The following is a 12,908-nucleotide window of genomic DNA, read 5'->3' on the forward strand; positions in this document are numbered from 1 at the left end:
ATTGCCAGACTATGATGCTGCCTAATCTTTGGTGCTAAAGATACAGACGCCTGCAGAGGGAAACAGGCGCTGAATCAAAGTCTCAGGGGTCCTGGAAATAGGCAAGGCCCTCCTGTCTTTCAGCTCCATACCTTGGAAGAAATCTTTGTGATCCAGGCAGGCCACAAGACAGCAGAAATTCATATCCCCAGAACATCCCGGTCAGAGGGAACTTTAAACCAGAAATACCCATTTTACAAATAAAGAAATAGCCCCCAAATAAACCGATGATTGAAATAATGTCCGTGCTTATGACCATGGGCCTCCATTCCAGTTAGAGAGGCAGAATTAAAAATCCAAGCTATACTATGTCAAGGATGACTATATGCTGAGGAAAAAAAGACCATGCAGAGCCTGGGTGTACCTTAGATAACGCGGTCAAGAGAAGTGTCCTTGAGGAGGTAACACTGATCAGGGACCTGATGGAAGTGAAGGAGGGAGCCAAGTAAAGGCCCAGAGGCAGGGCAGGCTTGTTATTTTTCAGAAACAGCAAGGCCGTACTGGAGCAGAAGAGTGAGATGAGATGGAAGGGGGGTGGGGGGGACCGCTGTGGGGCTTTGTAGGCTGAGGAAGGGATGTGTCTTAACTCAGATGAGACGGCCCGGGAATTATGGGCAGAGCAGTAACATGATCTCACTTAGGTTTGAAAAGGATCCCTCTAGCAGCTGTATTGAGAACACATGGGAGCAAGAGCCAAAATAGGTGATTTAAGAGGTAACACCTGGGGCCGGCCCCGTTGTGCATCGGTTAAGTGCGCACGTTCAGCTTTGGCAGCCCAGGGTTCGCCAGTTGGGGTCCCGGGTGCGGATATGGCACCACTTGGCACACCATGCTGTGGTAGGTGTCCCACATATAGAGGAAGATGGGCATGGATGTTAGCTCAGGGCCAGTCTTCCTCAGCAAAAAGAGGAGGATTGGCAGCAGTTAGCTCAGAGCTAATCTTCCTGAAAAAAAAAAAAAGGTAACACCAGATGATGCAATGGTAGCTAAGGCCAGGCAGGTGCCAATAAGAGTGGTGGGAAGAGGTTGGGTAAATTCTAAAGGGAGAAACTGCAGAGTTTGCTGGTGGGTTGGATGTGGCATGTAAGAGAAATGGGAGTCACAGATGACTTCAAGTTCAGAAAACATGCACACAATCATTAGCTCTAATAGAACCAGAAGCATTTGGAAGATATGACAGCAGAGGCCCTGGGCACCATTCAACTTCCATTTTGCCAAGATTGCCCTTGTCCACCCTCCCTTCCCCATATCCCCCCACTTCCTGGAAGCTTGCCTCACTGTGGTCTGGGGCAAGGCTCATTAATTCATTCATCCAACAAGCATCCATGTGCTGGGCCTGGAGACCACAAAAACCAAATCAGGTGTCAGCCATGGTTCTGCCCCCAGGGAACTCCTGGGCTGGCTGTGGAAACAGACACATAAACATCATTTTAATTCTCTAGGTTTGGGGCTAAAGAAAGGGTTGCACAGAAAGCTTGGGACCCTAGGGGATGTTGTGTCTCAATTTAGTCCAAGGCTAAGGTCCATTAACAGAACCCCATAAAGGGATGGGAGAAGGCTCCCTGGAGAAGGTGACACCTGAAAGCAACAAGGGGGCAACCTGGCTTTAACTAGAGCTCTAAGAGGTGTTGGTGTGTCTTTGTTAATGGCAATAGAGAGATGCTAGAGCATGGATTATGCTTGCTGGTTGGGGCAACAACGAAAGTGCCCAGTCAGAAAGCCTGGGCATCTTCCCTGCTCTGTGAATTCCCTTAAACTTCCAGGGCCCAACTCAAGCGTGCACTCCACTGGGAACATCATAACCGATGATATTTTGAGCGATTGTTACGCCTCCGGTCTTGGGCTAAGAGTTTTACACTTTATCTTCCTAATCCTCATAAATACCCCATTTCATGGGTGAGAAAACTGAGACTCGAAAGAGGAAGGGATTTGCCAAGAGTCTCAGCTAGCACCCGGTAACAGAGCAAGATTTTGAAAACCCGGCCGGGTTCACTAAAGGCCATGAATGCTCTTTCGTCTGCCACATGCTGCCTCCACCAGGTCAACGTTTATGGAGTTAGATTATGGCTGTCTGACTCCGCCCCTCCCCGCCCACCTCGGACTGTAAATTCCTCCAAGGCAGGGGCCATGAAAATCCATCTTTGAAAACCTTCAACCCCATCCCCTCGACCCCCAAAACACCGGCACCCAGCTCAGAGCAGCACAGACTGGGCGACCAGCAAAACTTTCTCGAATGAATGAATGAATAAATGACTGGACGAATCCGAGTCCTCACTGTGCCACCTCCGGTAAACCTCCGTTCACCCCGAGCCTTGGTTTCCCCAGCTGCGCTCCTGAGGGCGTGAGGCCGACCTAAGTCATCTCAGGTGCGGCAGGAAGACATGGGCACTACGGAAGCCGGGCTCGGGCTGCTCCGGGCAGAGCTGGGCCGGCGGTAACCACAGCGAAACCCGCGGCGGGGGCGGGGGGGCGTGTCGGGGGCGGGGCCTGGGCTCCTCCGCCGCAGCGCCATTGGCCGCACCCGCCGCCACCCGGCAGTAGTTGCGGAGGTCGGCCCCGCCTCCTTCCTCTTTCCCCCTGAGCAGGCGGCGGCCGCGGCGGCTTGTGAAGCCATGGTGAGAGCAGGGGAATCGGGTGCCATCCGCGCGCTGTGGGACTCAGGGTCTGCGGTGGGGGGCGCGGGGCGAGCGCTGGGGTCCCATCTGCAGGCCGAGCCTGCGGGGCGCGGGGCGGAATGGCCTAGCTCCGCCACCGCCGGCCTCCCGCCCTCTCCGCGCGCCGGCCTGGGCCAGGAGGGGTGCGCGCGCTCCCGGGGCCTCCGTCTTCCCGTCTGCGGAATGGGGTAACGGCTCCGGCTCGTGGCAGGCCTGGGCGAGGGGGCGATACCGGGGCCCCGGTTATCCTGCTCGAGGCACGGCCCACTGGGGATGCCGGGCCCCAGCGCGCTCTAGGCGCAGGGCGAGGCGCGCGCCCCCCGGCCTGGCCGCGGCGTGGGTGGACGGGAGGGCGGCCGAGGGCGGACGGCCTGCGGGGCATCTGACCAGGTCCCTTTCCTGCGCGCAGGCCAAGATTAAGGCTCGAGACCTTCGCGGCAAGAAGAAGGAAGAGCTGCTGAAACAGCTGGACGACCTGAAGGTGGAGCTGTCCCAGCTGCGCGTCGCCAAAGTGACTGGCGGCGCGGCGTCCAAGCTCTCCAAGATGTGAGTGACCGGCGGCCGGACCGCGGCCCTCCAGACTTGGGGGACGCGTGTAGCTCGGGAGCATTTGTGCATTTTCCAAGTTGCCTTAAGGAGGTGTCCGTTGGAGTGCCATTCAGAGGATCCGTGGGTCGGAAGGTCCCGCCCTTCCCACGCAGCCTCTCCAGGCCCTGGAGACCCGGCTTAATGCTGCTTCGGAAGCCTGCCTGGACGCCTCCTACAGCTCCTGGGTCTTTGCTCCACTCGCTCACTTAGGAGATGAGCGCCTTCCTCCCTTTACTTGAGTTGTAGTGTAACTTGCTGATCCACGTGGGTCGAGAATCAAGACTTGTGAAAGGAACGTGGGTTTGCAGTCAACCTGGGTACCGATTCCACTTCTGCCCCATCCTACCTGATGGGCCAGTTGGCCCACCTGCCAAAGTTTCCTTTCCGCTGATAGAAAATGGGCCCCGCGCAACCTTCCTGCGGTGGTGGGAGGGGATTGGATGAGTTGAACACGTAAGCCGGTTGGGTGCTGGATCCTCTGTATCACGTTCACCAGCCTGAGTGACCCTCCCTGGGCCCCCAACATGCCTCATAATCAACACGACTACCAATTCACTTATCCCCAGCCTGCTCCTGTCCTCAGCCCCCTCCCCCAGAGCATTTCGACTTCCCAGATGTCTCATTTCTCCCTCCCCAGAGGCCTTCCTGTGGTTCCTTGAGCTTAGCCTGGTGCCCAGCTTGTGGCATCATTCCCTCAGCCAGCTCTTTCAGATCGACGTTGGTTAGGTCTTCATAGCCCTCATGGCCTGGGATGGAAGATCCTTCCTGATCTGCCCCACCTGTCCTCTTTAAGCCTCCTTGATGAACACTTCACAGCTCCTCAAAAGCACTGGACACTCCAGCCTTTCCTTGTCCCCACTCCTGGGGGCCCATCTCCTATAGTCTCAGGCCCCACCCCCAGACCATTTGTCTCCTGGGTGATTGGATGGGCTGCTGGGGAATGCCCCTGCCCTGTGGCATGTGGGTGGGGCCCTGAAGGAGATACCTTGGGGAGGGCTGTGTGTCTTCCCCATCTTCACTGATGTCTCTCTTTTTTAGCCGAGTTGTTCGCAAATCCATTGCCCGTGTTCTCACCGTCATTAACCAGACTCAGAAAGAGAACCTCAGGAAATTCTACAAGGTGAGTCTGGGGGTGGTGCTTGGCTTCAGGGAGCAAAGTTCCGGCCCTCCCTTGGCCAGAGGGGCAGTGTGGAGAGCTGCTCCTGCTGGAGTGCATGGCACAGGGCTTGCCCAGACATAGCTGGGCTTTCCAGAGCCTTCCCAGTTTGTCGATGGCTTTGTCCTCTTACCAGCATCTTGTACCGGCGTTGGGCAGCACACACTGCCGCTCCTCAGGGCTGCAGTTGTCAGAAATCCACGGTGTGGGGCAGTCTGGCTGGAGACTTGGGCTTTGAATCCGGCTCACCACCTGAGTGAGCTTGGGCAGTCGATGAGGATCACCTGTTTAATGTTCTGATTGTCTTATGAGCACTGTGTCGGTTACTGCCCAGCCTCAGCTTTCAGATAAGCATCTCAGGGCTTAGAGTGTAAGTTGCCCAGAGTCACCTACAATTAGTGGAGTGATTTGACCTGGGTTCCAACCATGTCCTGGGGAGGAGTGGATGGAGCGCTGCTGGGAGACTTCCGCAGGTGTCTGGGACCTCAGCCTAGGTTTTTTACAAACCATTTTCTGGTCGTCTTAAGATTGGTGTTATCAGGGTTCAAACAGAGAAGCAGAACCAATAGGAGACTTGACATGCGTGTGTGCACACAGGTGTTTGATTGGTTGGAAGGAATTGGCTTGTGGTTGTGGGGGTAGGAAGCCCAGAGTCAGCCTGGCTGTCGGAAGAGACCACGTTGGGCAGGCTGGACTCCTCGCCCGGGGTGGCGCTGCTGTCCGCAGTGGGGTTTCTTCAGGAAGGCCTCAGCCCTGTCCTAAAGGCCTTGCTACTGACTGGACCGCCCCCCGACCCCCCCCCCCAAGTGACCCAGGCTCATCTCCCTTCATTAAAGTCAGCTGATTGGAGGCTTTAATTACATCTGCAAAATGGCTTCGCATCAACATCCGGGTTAGGTTTGAATAACTGGCTTTGACACGTCAAAAAAGCCATCGGTCATGTGCCTGGGTGGGCTGCCCAGGAGACGCTAGCACGGGGCAGGGAACTGCCACCCCTGGATCTGCACACATTTGTGCATGGGAGTGTCTTTCTGAGCATTGGGTCTGAAGCGCTCATCGGGCTGAGGGGACCATGTACGCAGAGGTGGCCAGGAGGAACAGGCAGCGCTCGGTCAGGGTAGAGGCGAGGGCGCTGCCTCAGCACGGCCAGCACACTGAGCACTGGGAGCGTTCTGTCTGTGCCAGCCAATGCAGTAACCTGGCTGTGCGCTGTGGCGCACCTGGCGTGGCTCTGGTGACGGAAGGCCTGAATTTTATAGGGAACAGCATGTTGGCTAGTGGTCACTCTGGACAGCAGAGCTCTAAGGGGCTTAGTAAACGTGAAACGGACGAGGCCCTACCCTGTCCCAGGAGGAACGTGGGCGGCAGACCCGTGCTTCCACTGTTCCTCCAGAGCTGGCCCTCGGCTCCCGCTTAGCCTTTCTCTGTTCCAGGCTGTTTCCCCCGAACCCCACTCGCCTCACACATGCCTGCCATGTGCCCACCCCTCTGGGCGGTGGGCAGCCTGAAGGGGCCGGAGCTGCCTTTCTGCAGGACTTGTGTGCAGGCTCCGTCTTCCCTGCTTTCAACTGGCATCCGTGTTGCCTGCTCTTAGGGCCGTTGCCAGTTGGGAGGTGAAACTTACCTTTCTCTCCTGCTCCCCACCAGTGGGCCGCTGTTAGCTGTTCAGTCTTGCCCCCAGGCTGGCGCTCCTTGAGCAGGGCCCAGGGGACCTTTGCAGAGCACAGGAAGGAGAGGGCATGAGAGCTGCCCTAGGGTAGAGCTGCTCCCTGGGGAGCAAGCGTGGTGGGAATGAGCGGGAGGAGGGGAGTGGGAGCCAGGATGGTGAGATGATGGAGTGGTGGGAAGGGGGTTGTGCCCCTCATAGTGGGGTGACACTGGCCATGCCAGATCTCCCCTCTGAGACTCATGGATTAAGTGGGGATGTTATCACAGGGAACAGTACCTGACAGACCCTTCAAGTTCATCAAGCACCAGCTTAAGCCCCACACACTCTCTTATATAACTTAAGAGAACCGTAACTGGCCCCAGGACTTGGTGGGTGCCACATACCCCTCACTGGGTTGGGGTGTGACATTGACTCCATGGCTGGGGATCAGTCAGGCGGAAAGAGCATGGAGGAGGGGGCGCATGGCCAGTTCAGCCAGAGCTTCACTGAGATTTCAGCAACTTCTCTCACACCTCAGCCCACCGAGTCCACAGACTTAAAGGAAATGGGGACAATCCCCCCGACTTGAACTGGGGGAAATGAAGTGAGCTAGTAAGCAAAGTGCACTGCTGACATCTCTGCGTCTCTAGTCCCGTGTTGAACAGTCCCCTACTGGGCTGTTTGTCACAGCTCTGCCCACCCCAGTTACGCCCCTCCCTCAGTCACTCCCAGCGCCCTCGCAGAGCCTTATTAGTTCCAGCCTCTTGGGCTCTCTCGGCTACTGCAGTAGCTCCTAAACCCTGGCCCTCAGTCTCCTGCTCTCCATCACCCAGGGCAAGAAGTACAAGCCCCTGGATCTGCGGCCCAAGAAAACACGTGCCATGCGCCGCCGGCTCAACAAGCACGAAGAGGGCCTGAAGACCAAGAAGCAGCAGCGGAAGGAGCGGCTGTACCCCCTGCGGAAGTACGCGGTCAAGGCCTGAGAGTCGCCGCCTCAATAAAACACACAAACTGGCTGGTGGTGCTTTGTGTTTGCGGTGTCTCAACTAACCGGGCTGGAGAGGGGCTGGCGTGGCCCTGGTCATGGTTACCAGGTGCCGGGTGGATGTCAGCATGCCTGCGCAGCGTCAGCCGCCCTGGTCTGGGGCCCGCACGGTTCTGACCACAGTGATCATTGGGTGCCCTGTGGTGGTGACTTTGGGCCTGTGGTGGAGGGCTGCCTGACTGTCCTTTCCCAGGTTCATTCCACCGGGCCCCTTGCGCCTTGGGCAGGGAGACGCAGGGCATGAGGTCCAGGAGCCATCCGAGGTGGTGTCATCTTCAAGAGAGCCTGGGTGATTTGACTGCGGTGGACTTGGCGTCTTGCCTGATCTGCAGCTCCACACACTAAGAGCCTCCCATCTGGGGTGAAGGTGCAGGCATGGGCCACGTCCAGGACTCCCTGCCAACAGCACGGCCTTGGGCTCTGGCAGTGAGTCCTGTCCACCCCGGCCTCCCCTGCCAGGTCCGCCCACGCACCTTTGGGTGCCTCAGCCACAGGCCTCACCTTCAGCGTCTCCATGCACTTTCCCGTGTTGCAGTCCCAGACTTTGACCTGGAAATCAAAACAAGCAGAAAGGGAGGGAGGCCTCACCAAGCAAGTCTGGCCTCTGCAGTCACCATGGGGTCAGTCGTAGCCAACACCTTAAATTCTTGGTCTGGGTGCCGTTGTCTTGAGTTGTATTTAAAATGCCCAGCGTAGTATCTTGTGTCAGGGTTCGGTGCAGTCCCCATTTCCTTTCCCTGAAACTATTTGAGTCACAGGAATGTCAATGCCCGTAACATCTGGGCCAGCCCAGGCCCTAATGCCACACACTAGGTACAGAAGTCTGGCTCCTGCTTTTGGCACCGTCTTATTTAAGGGCATACAGGGATGTGGGCGTTTCTGGACATGGAGTGCTGAGGGAGGATGGGGGGTCGGAGTTTGCCAGAGGAGCAGCCTGGTGGGAAGGGCTTACCATGCGCGAGTAGCCAGCGCTGGCCAGCTGCAGCCCATCAGGGGAGAAGGTTATGCTCTTCACCCAGGTGACGTGGCCCTTGAGCTGGAGGAGCAGGCTTCTGGTCGAGGACTTCCAGATGTGGATGGTCTTGTCCCAGGAGCCAGATGCCTGGACAGCAGACAGTTCTCAGCCCATGTTTTGGGGCCTGCATGCTCACTGAGCCCCAAAATGGCCTGTGACCCTCCAAGGGTCTTGCAGCCAGCTTACCAGGAGGCCAGACGCTGAGTAGCACAGGCAGCTGATGTTGCCACTGTGGCCCTCCAGCTCCTGGTAGACCTCTGGGGTCCCCGTCCGCAGGTCCCAGATGCGTATGGTGGCGTCCCAGGAGCCAGTGGCCTGCAGACAGCTGCCATGAGCGTGGACCAGCTGGCCCATGCCCACCCTCGTGCCTAGGTTGGCCAGGGTCAGAAGAGCAGAGGCACCCAATTCTAACCATTGTTGAGCCCCAGTGGGAAAATGGGTGTGGATCACAGCTTCCCTCATCAACTTAGGGGGGCCCAGGCAGAGGTGGGGTGGCTCACCAGGCAGTCTGAGCTGGGTGCGAATTCACTGCTCTGGACGGAGTCTCGGTGCCCTGCTAAGTGGCGAAGCACGTGGCCAGACTAGAGGAGAGAGCCCTGAGCTGCTGCAGAGGGCAGCCCGAAGCCTCGCCGGGACCTAGGCCTCAGATGAGTCAGACCCAGGCCCTCCCTGTGGGGCTGCCTGGGTAATGTGACACAACACAGGGTCTGGGGGGCTTCCTGGGCCTCAAGGAGAGGAGGGCAGCCCAGGCATGAGGCATGGGGAGCCTCATGGGCAGAGGTCTTGAGGGACAAGGGCTGGTGTGTAGGGGGAGGCCCGGGGAGGTAGCTGCATGCCAGAAGCAAAGGGGTCTTGGACGCCAGGTGTGGGCATGGCAGTGGGGAAGATGGGACAACCTTTCTGGGGCCAGGGTGGAGGGGGTGTGTCTCCTCTGGATCCCAGGCCTCACTGGGCTGCCCCTCCACATACCTGCACCTCCCAGAGCATCACCCGCTTGTCCCAGCCACCCGATGCCAGCTGCTTCGAGTCAGGGCTGAAGCTGACCGTCTCCACACTCCGCTGGTGACCTGCAGGCACCAGATCCAGGAGGAGACAAGGACACAGCAAGGTCCCAAAGGAAACCCAGGCCTGGCTGCTTGGCTCTCAGTTCCACCCAGTCCACTCACCCTTTAGGACCTGCAGACACTTGGCTTCTGCCACATCCCACAGGCGGATGGTGCAGTCACAGGAGGTGCTGGCAAAGAGGCGGCCATCAGGAGAGAAGCGGCAGAACTTCACGGGGCCTGGGGCAGGCAGTGTGGTCAGGCACAGGGCCCCGCCCTCTCCCTCTGGCCCTTGAAGTCTGACCCTGCTAATTTCTCCAGCCTCATCACCTACCTCCCCTCTCCTCACTCCCATCCAACCCTCATCCTCCAGCCACCTGAAATTCCCGGGCCTCCTGCCTCAGCCTGGAACAGCGAACCTCAATTTGCCCATTTGGAAAATCAATACCCAAATCAAATGCAGGTGCCTCCCAGAAACTTGACAGCCCGGCCTCGGTTCATTGCCTGCTTCCAGCCCCCAAGCCCCTGAACTTGCCCTATTACAGCACTAATTAATCTGTCCTGTAATCACCAGACTTTCTTTCGTGTCGCCTTAATTAATAATTACAACTACCGAGTCCTTATTGGGTGCTAGGCACTTTACGTGCATTCTCTCATCCGACAGCGGAGCAGCTGCTTACCCATCCCCATTCTACAGAGGTGGAAATAGAGGCTCAGAGAGGGGACCTGACTGTGATCACAAAGAAGTGGGTAAAACATAGATGAACCTTAAGGACATATTACGCTAAGTGAAATGAACCAGCTACAAAAGGAAATTCTGTATGATTCCACCTCTGCAGGTGCTTAGAGTGGCGAAATTCATGGAGACGGAAAGCAGAGTGGTGGCTGCCAGGGGCTGGGGGAAGAGGAATGGGGAGTTTAACGGGTATAGAGTTTCAGTTTTGCAACATGCAAAGAGTTCTGGAGCCCAGCTGCACAGCAATGTGAAGGCACTTACTACTGAACCGTGCCCTTCAAAAATGGTTAAGACGATGAATATTATATATATTTTTATTTTAAACACTTTTTTCAAAAGTAGGATCTGAGTCCAGCTCTGTGAGTCCAGGGACCAGGTCCCAGCTCCTTGCCCTTCGGCCCCAGCCCTGCCCAGGCTGTCTGGCCTGGATGCCCAGCTCCAACATCAGAGGCAGGCCCTACAGAATGCCAGGACAGGCCCATGGGCCTCAGTCTCCCCATCCAGGCTGAGGAGCCCCACCTGTGTGGCCACCCAGCCTCCACAGCAGCCGCCCACTCTGGGTCTCCCAGCCATACACACAGCCATCTTCGGAGGCTGTGAGCAGCGTCTGGCCGTCGGGAGAGAAGGCGGAGGAGTTGACCTGGAAGGAGAGCACAAAAGTAGTCCCATCCCAGCCGGAAACACTGCCCCAGGATCCTGGGGCTGGAGCTCGGACCTCGGCCTCGCTCTCCAACCAGAGCCCAGAACCCAGGACCCACTCGAGTCAGAGCCGAGAGCTTGGAGCCCTCTCTGGAGCCCCGTGTAATCTGAGCCTGACGTTCGGAGCCCTCCCTGGAGGCAGAGGCTGGAGCCTTCTCTAGAACCAGAGACGGGCACCCCAGAGCCGAGAGCCCACTCTAGAACTGGAGCCCAGAACTGGGAGTTCGAAATCTACTCTAAGCCCTGAGTTCACTCTAAAGCCGGAGTCCACAGAACACAAGTCCGCCAGGAGTTTGAGCGCTCTCTGGAACCAGAGCTTAGAACCTGGAGCCCATTCTGGAGCTGCAGCCCAGAGAACACTCTGGAGCTCCTACCATGCAGAACCAGGAACCACTCTAGACCCAAAGCCAGGCGCTGAGTCCGGGCAGAGCCCGCGTGGGCCTCACCTCCCCGCGGTGCCGGCTGAAGAATTTCACTCTCCCCACGGCCAGCGTCCCTGGGGCCCGGCTGTTCATGGGCCCGCGGCCGCCCGGCCCGGGGGACTTCCTCCTGGGCAGGCGCCGGTCCGACCCGCGGACCCCCACTTAGGACAGGGAGGAGGGGAAGAGGGAACTGTGTACAAGAGGTTTCCATGGCAATCGGGGCGGGACGCGCAGCCGCTGTGGGGTCTCTGGGAAGCCACAAGGAGAGAGAGACTGGGAGACAGTTCTCAGCCCGGGGAGGTGAGGCCGCAGCAGGCAGGACCGCTGGGGGCTCGGAGAAGGGACTTCCCCTCGGGGCCGCTGCCGCCTGATCCCGGGCAGCTCCGGCCGCGGGGCAAGATGGTGCGCAGGGCGGCCGCTAGAGGGCACCCCAGCCCTACGCATCGCGCCCGCCTCTCCCCTGCACCGAGCGGTGCACCGTGCCTACCCGTTTCAAAGGGCCCACAGACCCCTTTGAGAGGAGCCTGTTTCCCCATCTACACGATGGGGAGGATCATCCCTGCGCCCCCAGGACTCCAGGCTTGAGCCAAGCTCAGGGCCTGACAGATGGTAGGTGCCCAGGAGCGCCCACGCTGGACCCAAGACCCCTTTCCTCCAGGAGTGGCCAGTGCTGAGGCTGAAGCTCCCACGGAGAGGGTTGGAAAGGACACCCACTTCATGCCCTGCAGAATGTGAGGAGCCAGAGGTAGTGTGTGTACAGCCCAGGGCCTTAAAAAGTGGGGTCGCTGTTGTTAACATTCCTGGCAGCACAGAGGGTGCCACCTGAGGATGGGAGGCTGTGGAGGGAGACCCCCGCAGCTGTCAAGACCCTTGTTGGGTAGTTCAAGCTGAAACAGAGAAAGGACAGGACTTGGTTTCAATGCCCATTTCACAGATGAGGAAACAGGCCCCATGAGGTGGGTGGACTTGCCCAAGGTCACTCAGCCTATAAGGATGGAATTGGGACTTGATCCCCTGTCTGCTGACTCTGGGGGCCTATCTTAGGACCACCCGCCATGAATTGCAGGGGCCTCGCAGCAGACGTCGAGGTTCCTGACTCCTGGTACACCTGGGAAACTGAGGCCCTGAGGGGGCAGATTTGGCCAGTCCCCCAGCACCTCCAAGGCAGAGGCGGAGCCAGGACCCAGGCCCCTCCCCACAGCGGCACACGGGTGGGACCAAGACACCTTCATCCGGACTGTTGAGTGGATTCCAGGCTCCCCGGGGCGGGGGTGGGGCAGCTGAGCTTTGGGAGCCTCAAACTTGAGGGTTCCCAGGCGTGACTCACACCCCTCCCCCCAGACCTCTCTGCCAGAAACTCTTCTCACGAGATCCGCTGTGCTCCTGCTCTATTTTAGGTCCCAGACAGTCAGGCGGGTGAGGGGGTGACAATGGTGGCTTTGAGGCAGCCCCACCCCCACCCTAACTCCCAGAGGGTCCAGGTCACTGAATTGGCTCCTCGGGGACCCTCTGAATGGGGCCTATAAGATCACCCCCACGCGCAGACCTGGGTCCCAGATGCAGCTCCCCCACCGCTGCCTCCCCAGGCCCTCTCCCCTCCCCTCAGGCACCCCACCCACACGCAGTGTGGCACTTCCCCAGCTACCTGGTTCCTCCTGCTCTACCTGGAGGGCCCAGGCCCACCTTCCCCAGCCCAGCCCATCACTCTCAAAACTCTCTGGAGAGAACTTGTCCACCAGGCCCCGTGGCCACTCGGCTGGTAGGGGTGCAGCTGGGGTTTAAAACTGTTCTGCTTGACCCAGGAGTCTGTGGTTGGAACCACTCACCATGACTTCCAGGGGCATCAGCAGCTGAGCATCATGT

The 12,908-nt window shown here is 58.3% G+C and overlaps 2 protein-coding genes across 7 annotated transcripts; one reads left to right on the top strand and one right to left on the bottom strand.

Moving 5' to 3' along the window:
- The first annotated feature begins 2,516 nt into the window (after positions 1-2,516).
- RPL35 (ribosomal protein L35) lies at positions 2,517-7,100 on the top strand. Its single transcript, XM_014840648.3, has 4 exons — positions 2,517-2,654; positions 3,103-3,239; positions 4,320-4,401; positions 6,919-7,100. Exons 1-4 carry the CDS (start codon positions 2,652-2,654, stop codon positions 7,066-7,068), a joined length of 372 nt encoding a protein of 123 aa, XP_014696134.1. The 5' UTR covers positions 2,517-2,651; the 3' UTR covers positions 7,069-7,100.
- On the bottom strand, positions 6,968-12,478 carry WDR38 (WD repeat domain 38). 6 transcript variants are annotated; one of them, XM_044778792.2, is made up of 10 exons: positions 11,070-11,253; positions 10,444-10,564; positions 9,312-9,428; positions 9,115-9,212; positions 8,646-8,726; positions 8,332-8,460; positions 8,083-8,232; positions 7,769-7,873; positions 7,604-7,679; positions 6,968-7,526 (listed from the first exon to the last, which is right to left on the bottom strand). In XM_044778792.2, the coding sequence occupies exons 1-10, from the start codon at positions 11,136-11,138 to the stop codon at positions 7,213-7,215; spliced, it is 1,260 nt and encodes a 419-aa protein (XP_044634727.1). In that variant the 5' UTR covers positions 11,139-11,253; the 3' UTR covers positions 6,968-7,212. The 6 variants fall into 6 exon arrangements, 5 of the variants coding, with proteins under 5 accessions (XP_044634727.1, XP_070374869.1, XP_014696130.1 ...); XM_044778795.2 differs by having other exon boundaries at positions 7,169-7,526; positions 7,632-7,679; XM_070518768.1 differs by lacking the exon at positions 10,444-10,564 and having other exon boundaries at positions 11,070-12,478.
- Between the last annotated feature and the right edge of the window lie 430 nt (positions 12,479-12,908).

Source organism: Equus asinus, chromosome 10, assembly GCF_041296235.1.
Source record: "Equus asinus isolate D_3611 breed Donkey chromosome 10, EquAss-T2T_v2, whole genome shotgun sequence".
In the NCBI taxonomy this organism is placed as follows: domain Eukaryota; kingdom Metazoa; phylum Chordata; class Mammalia; order Perissodactyla; family Equidae; genus Equus; species Equus asinus.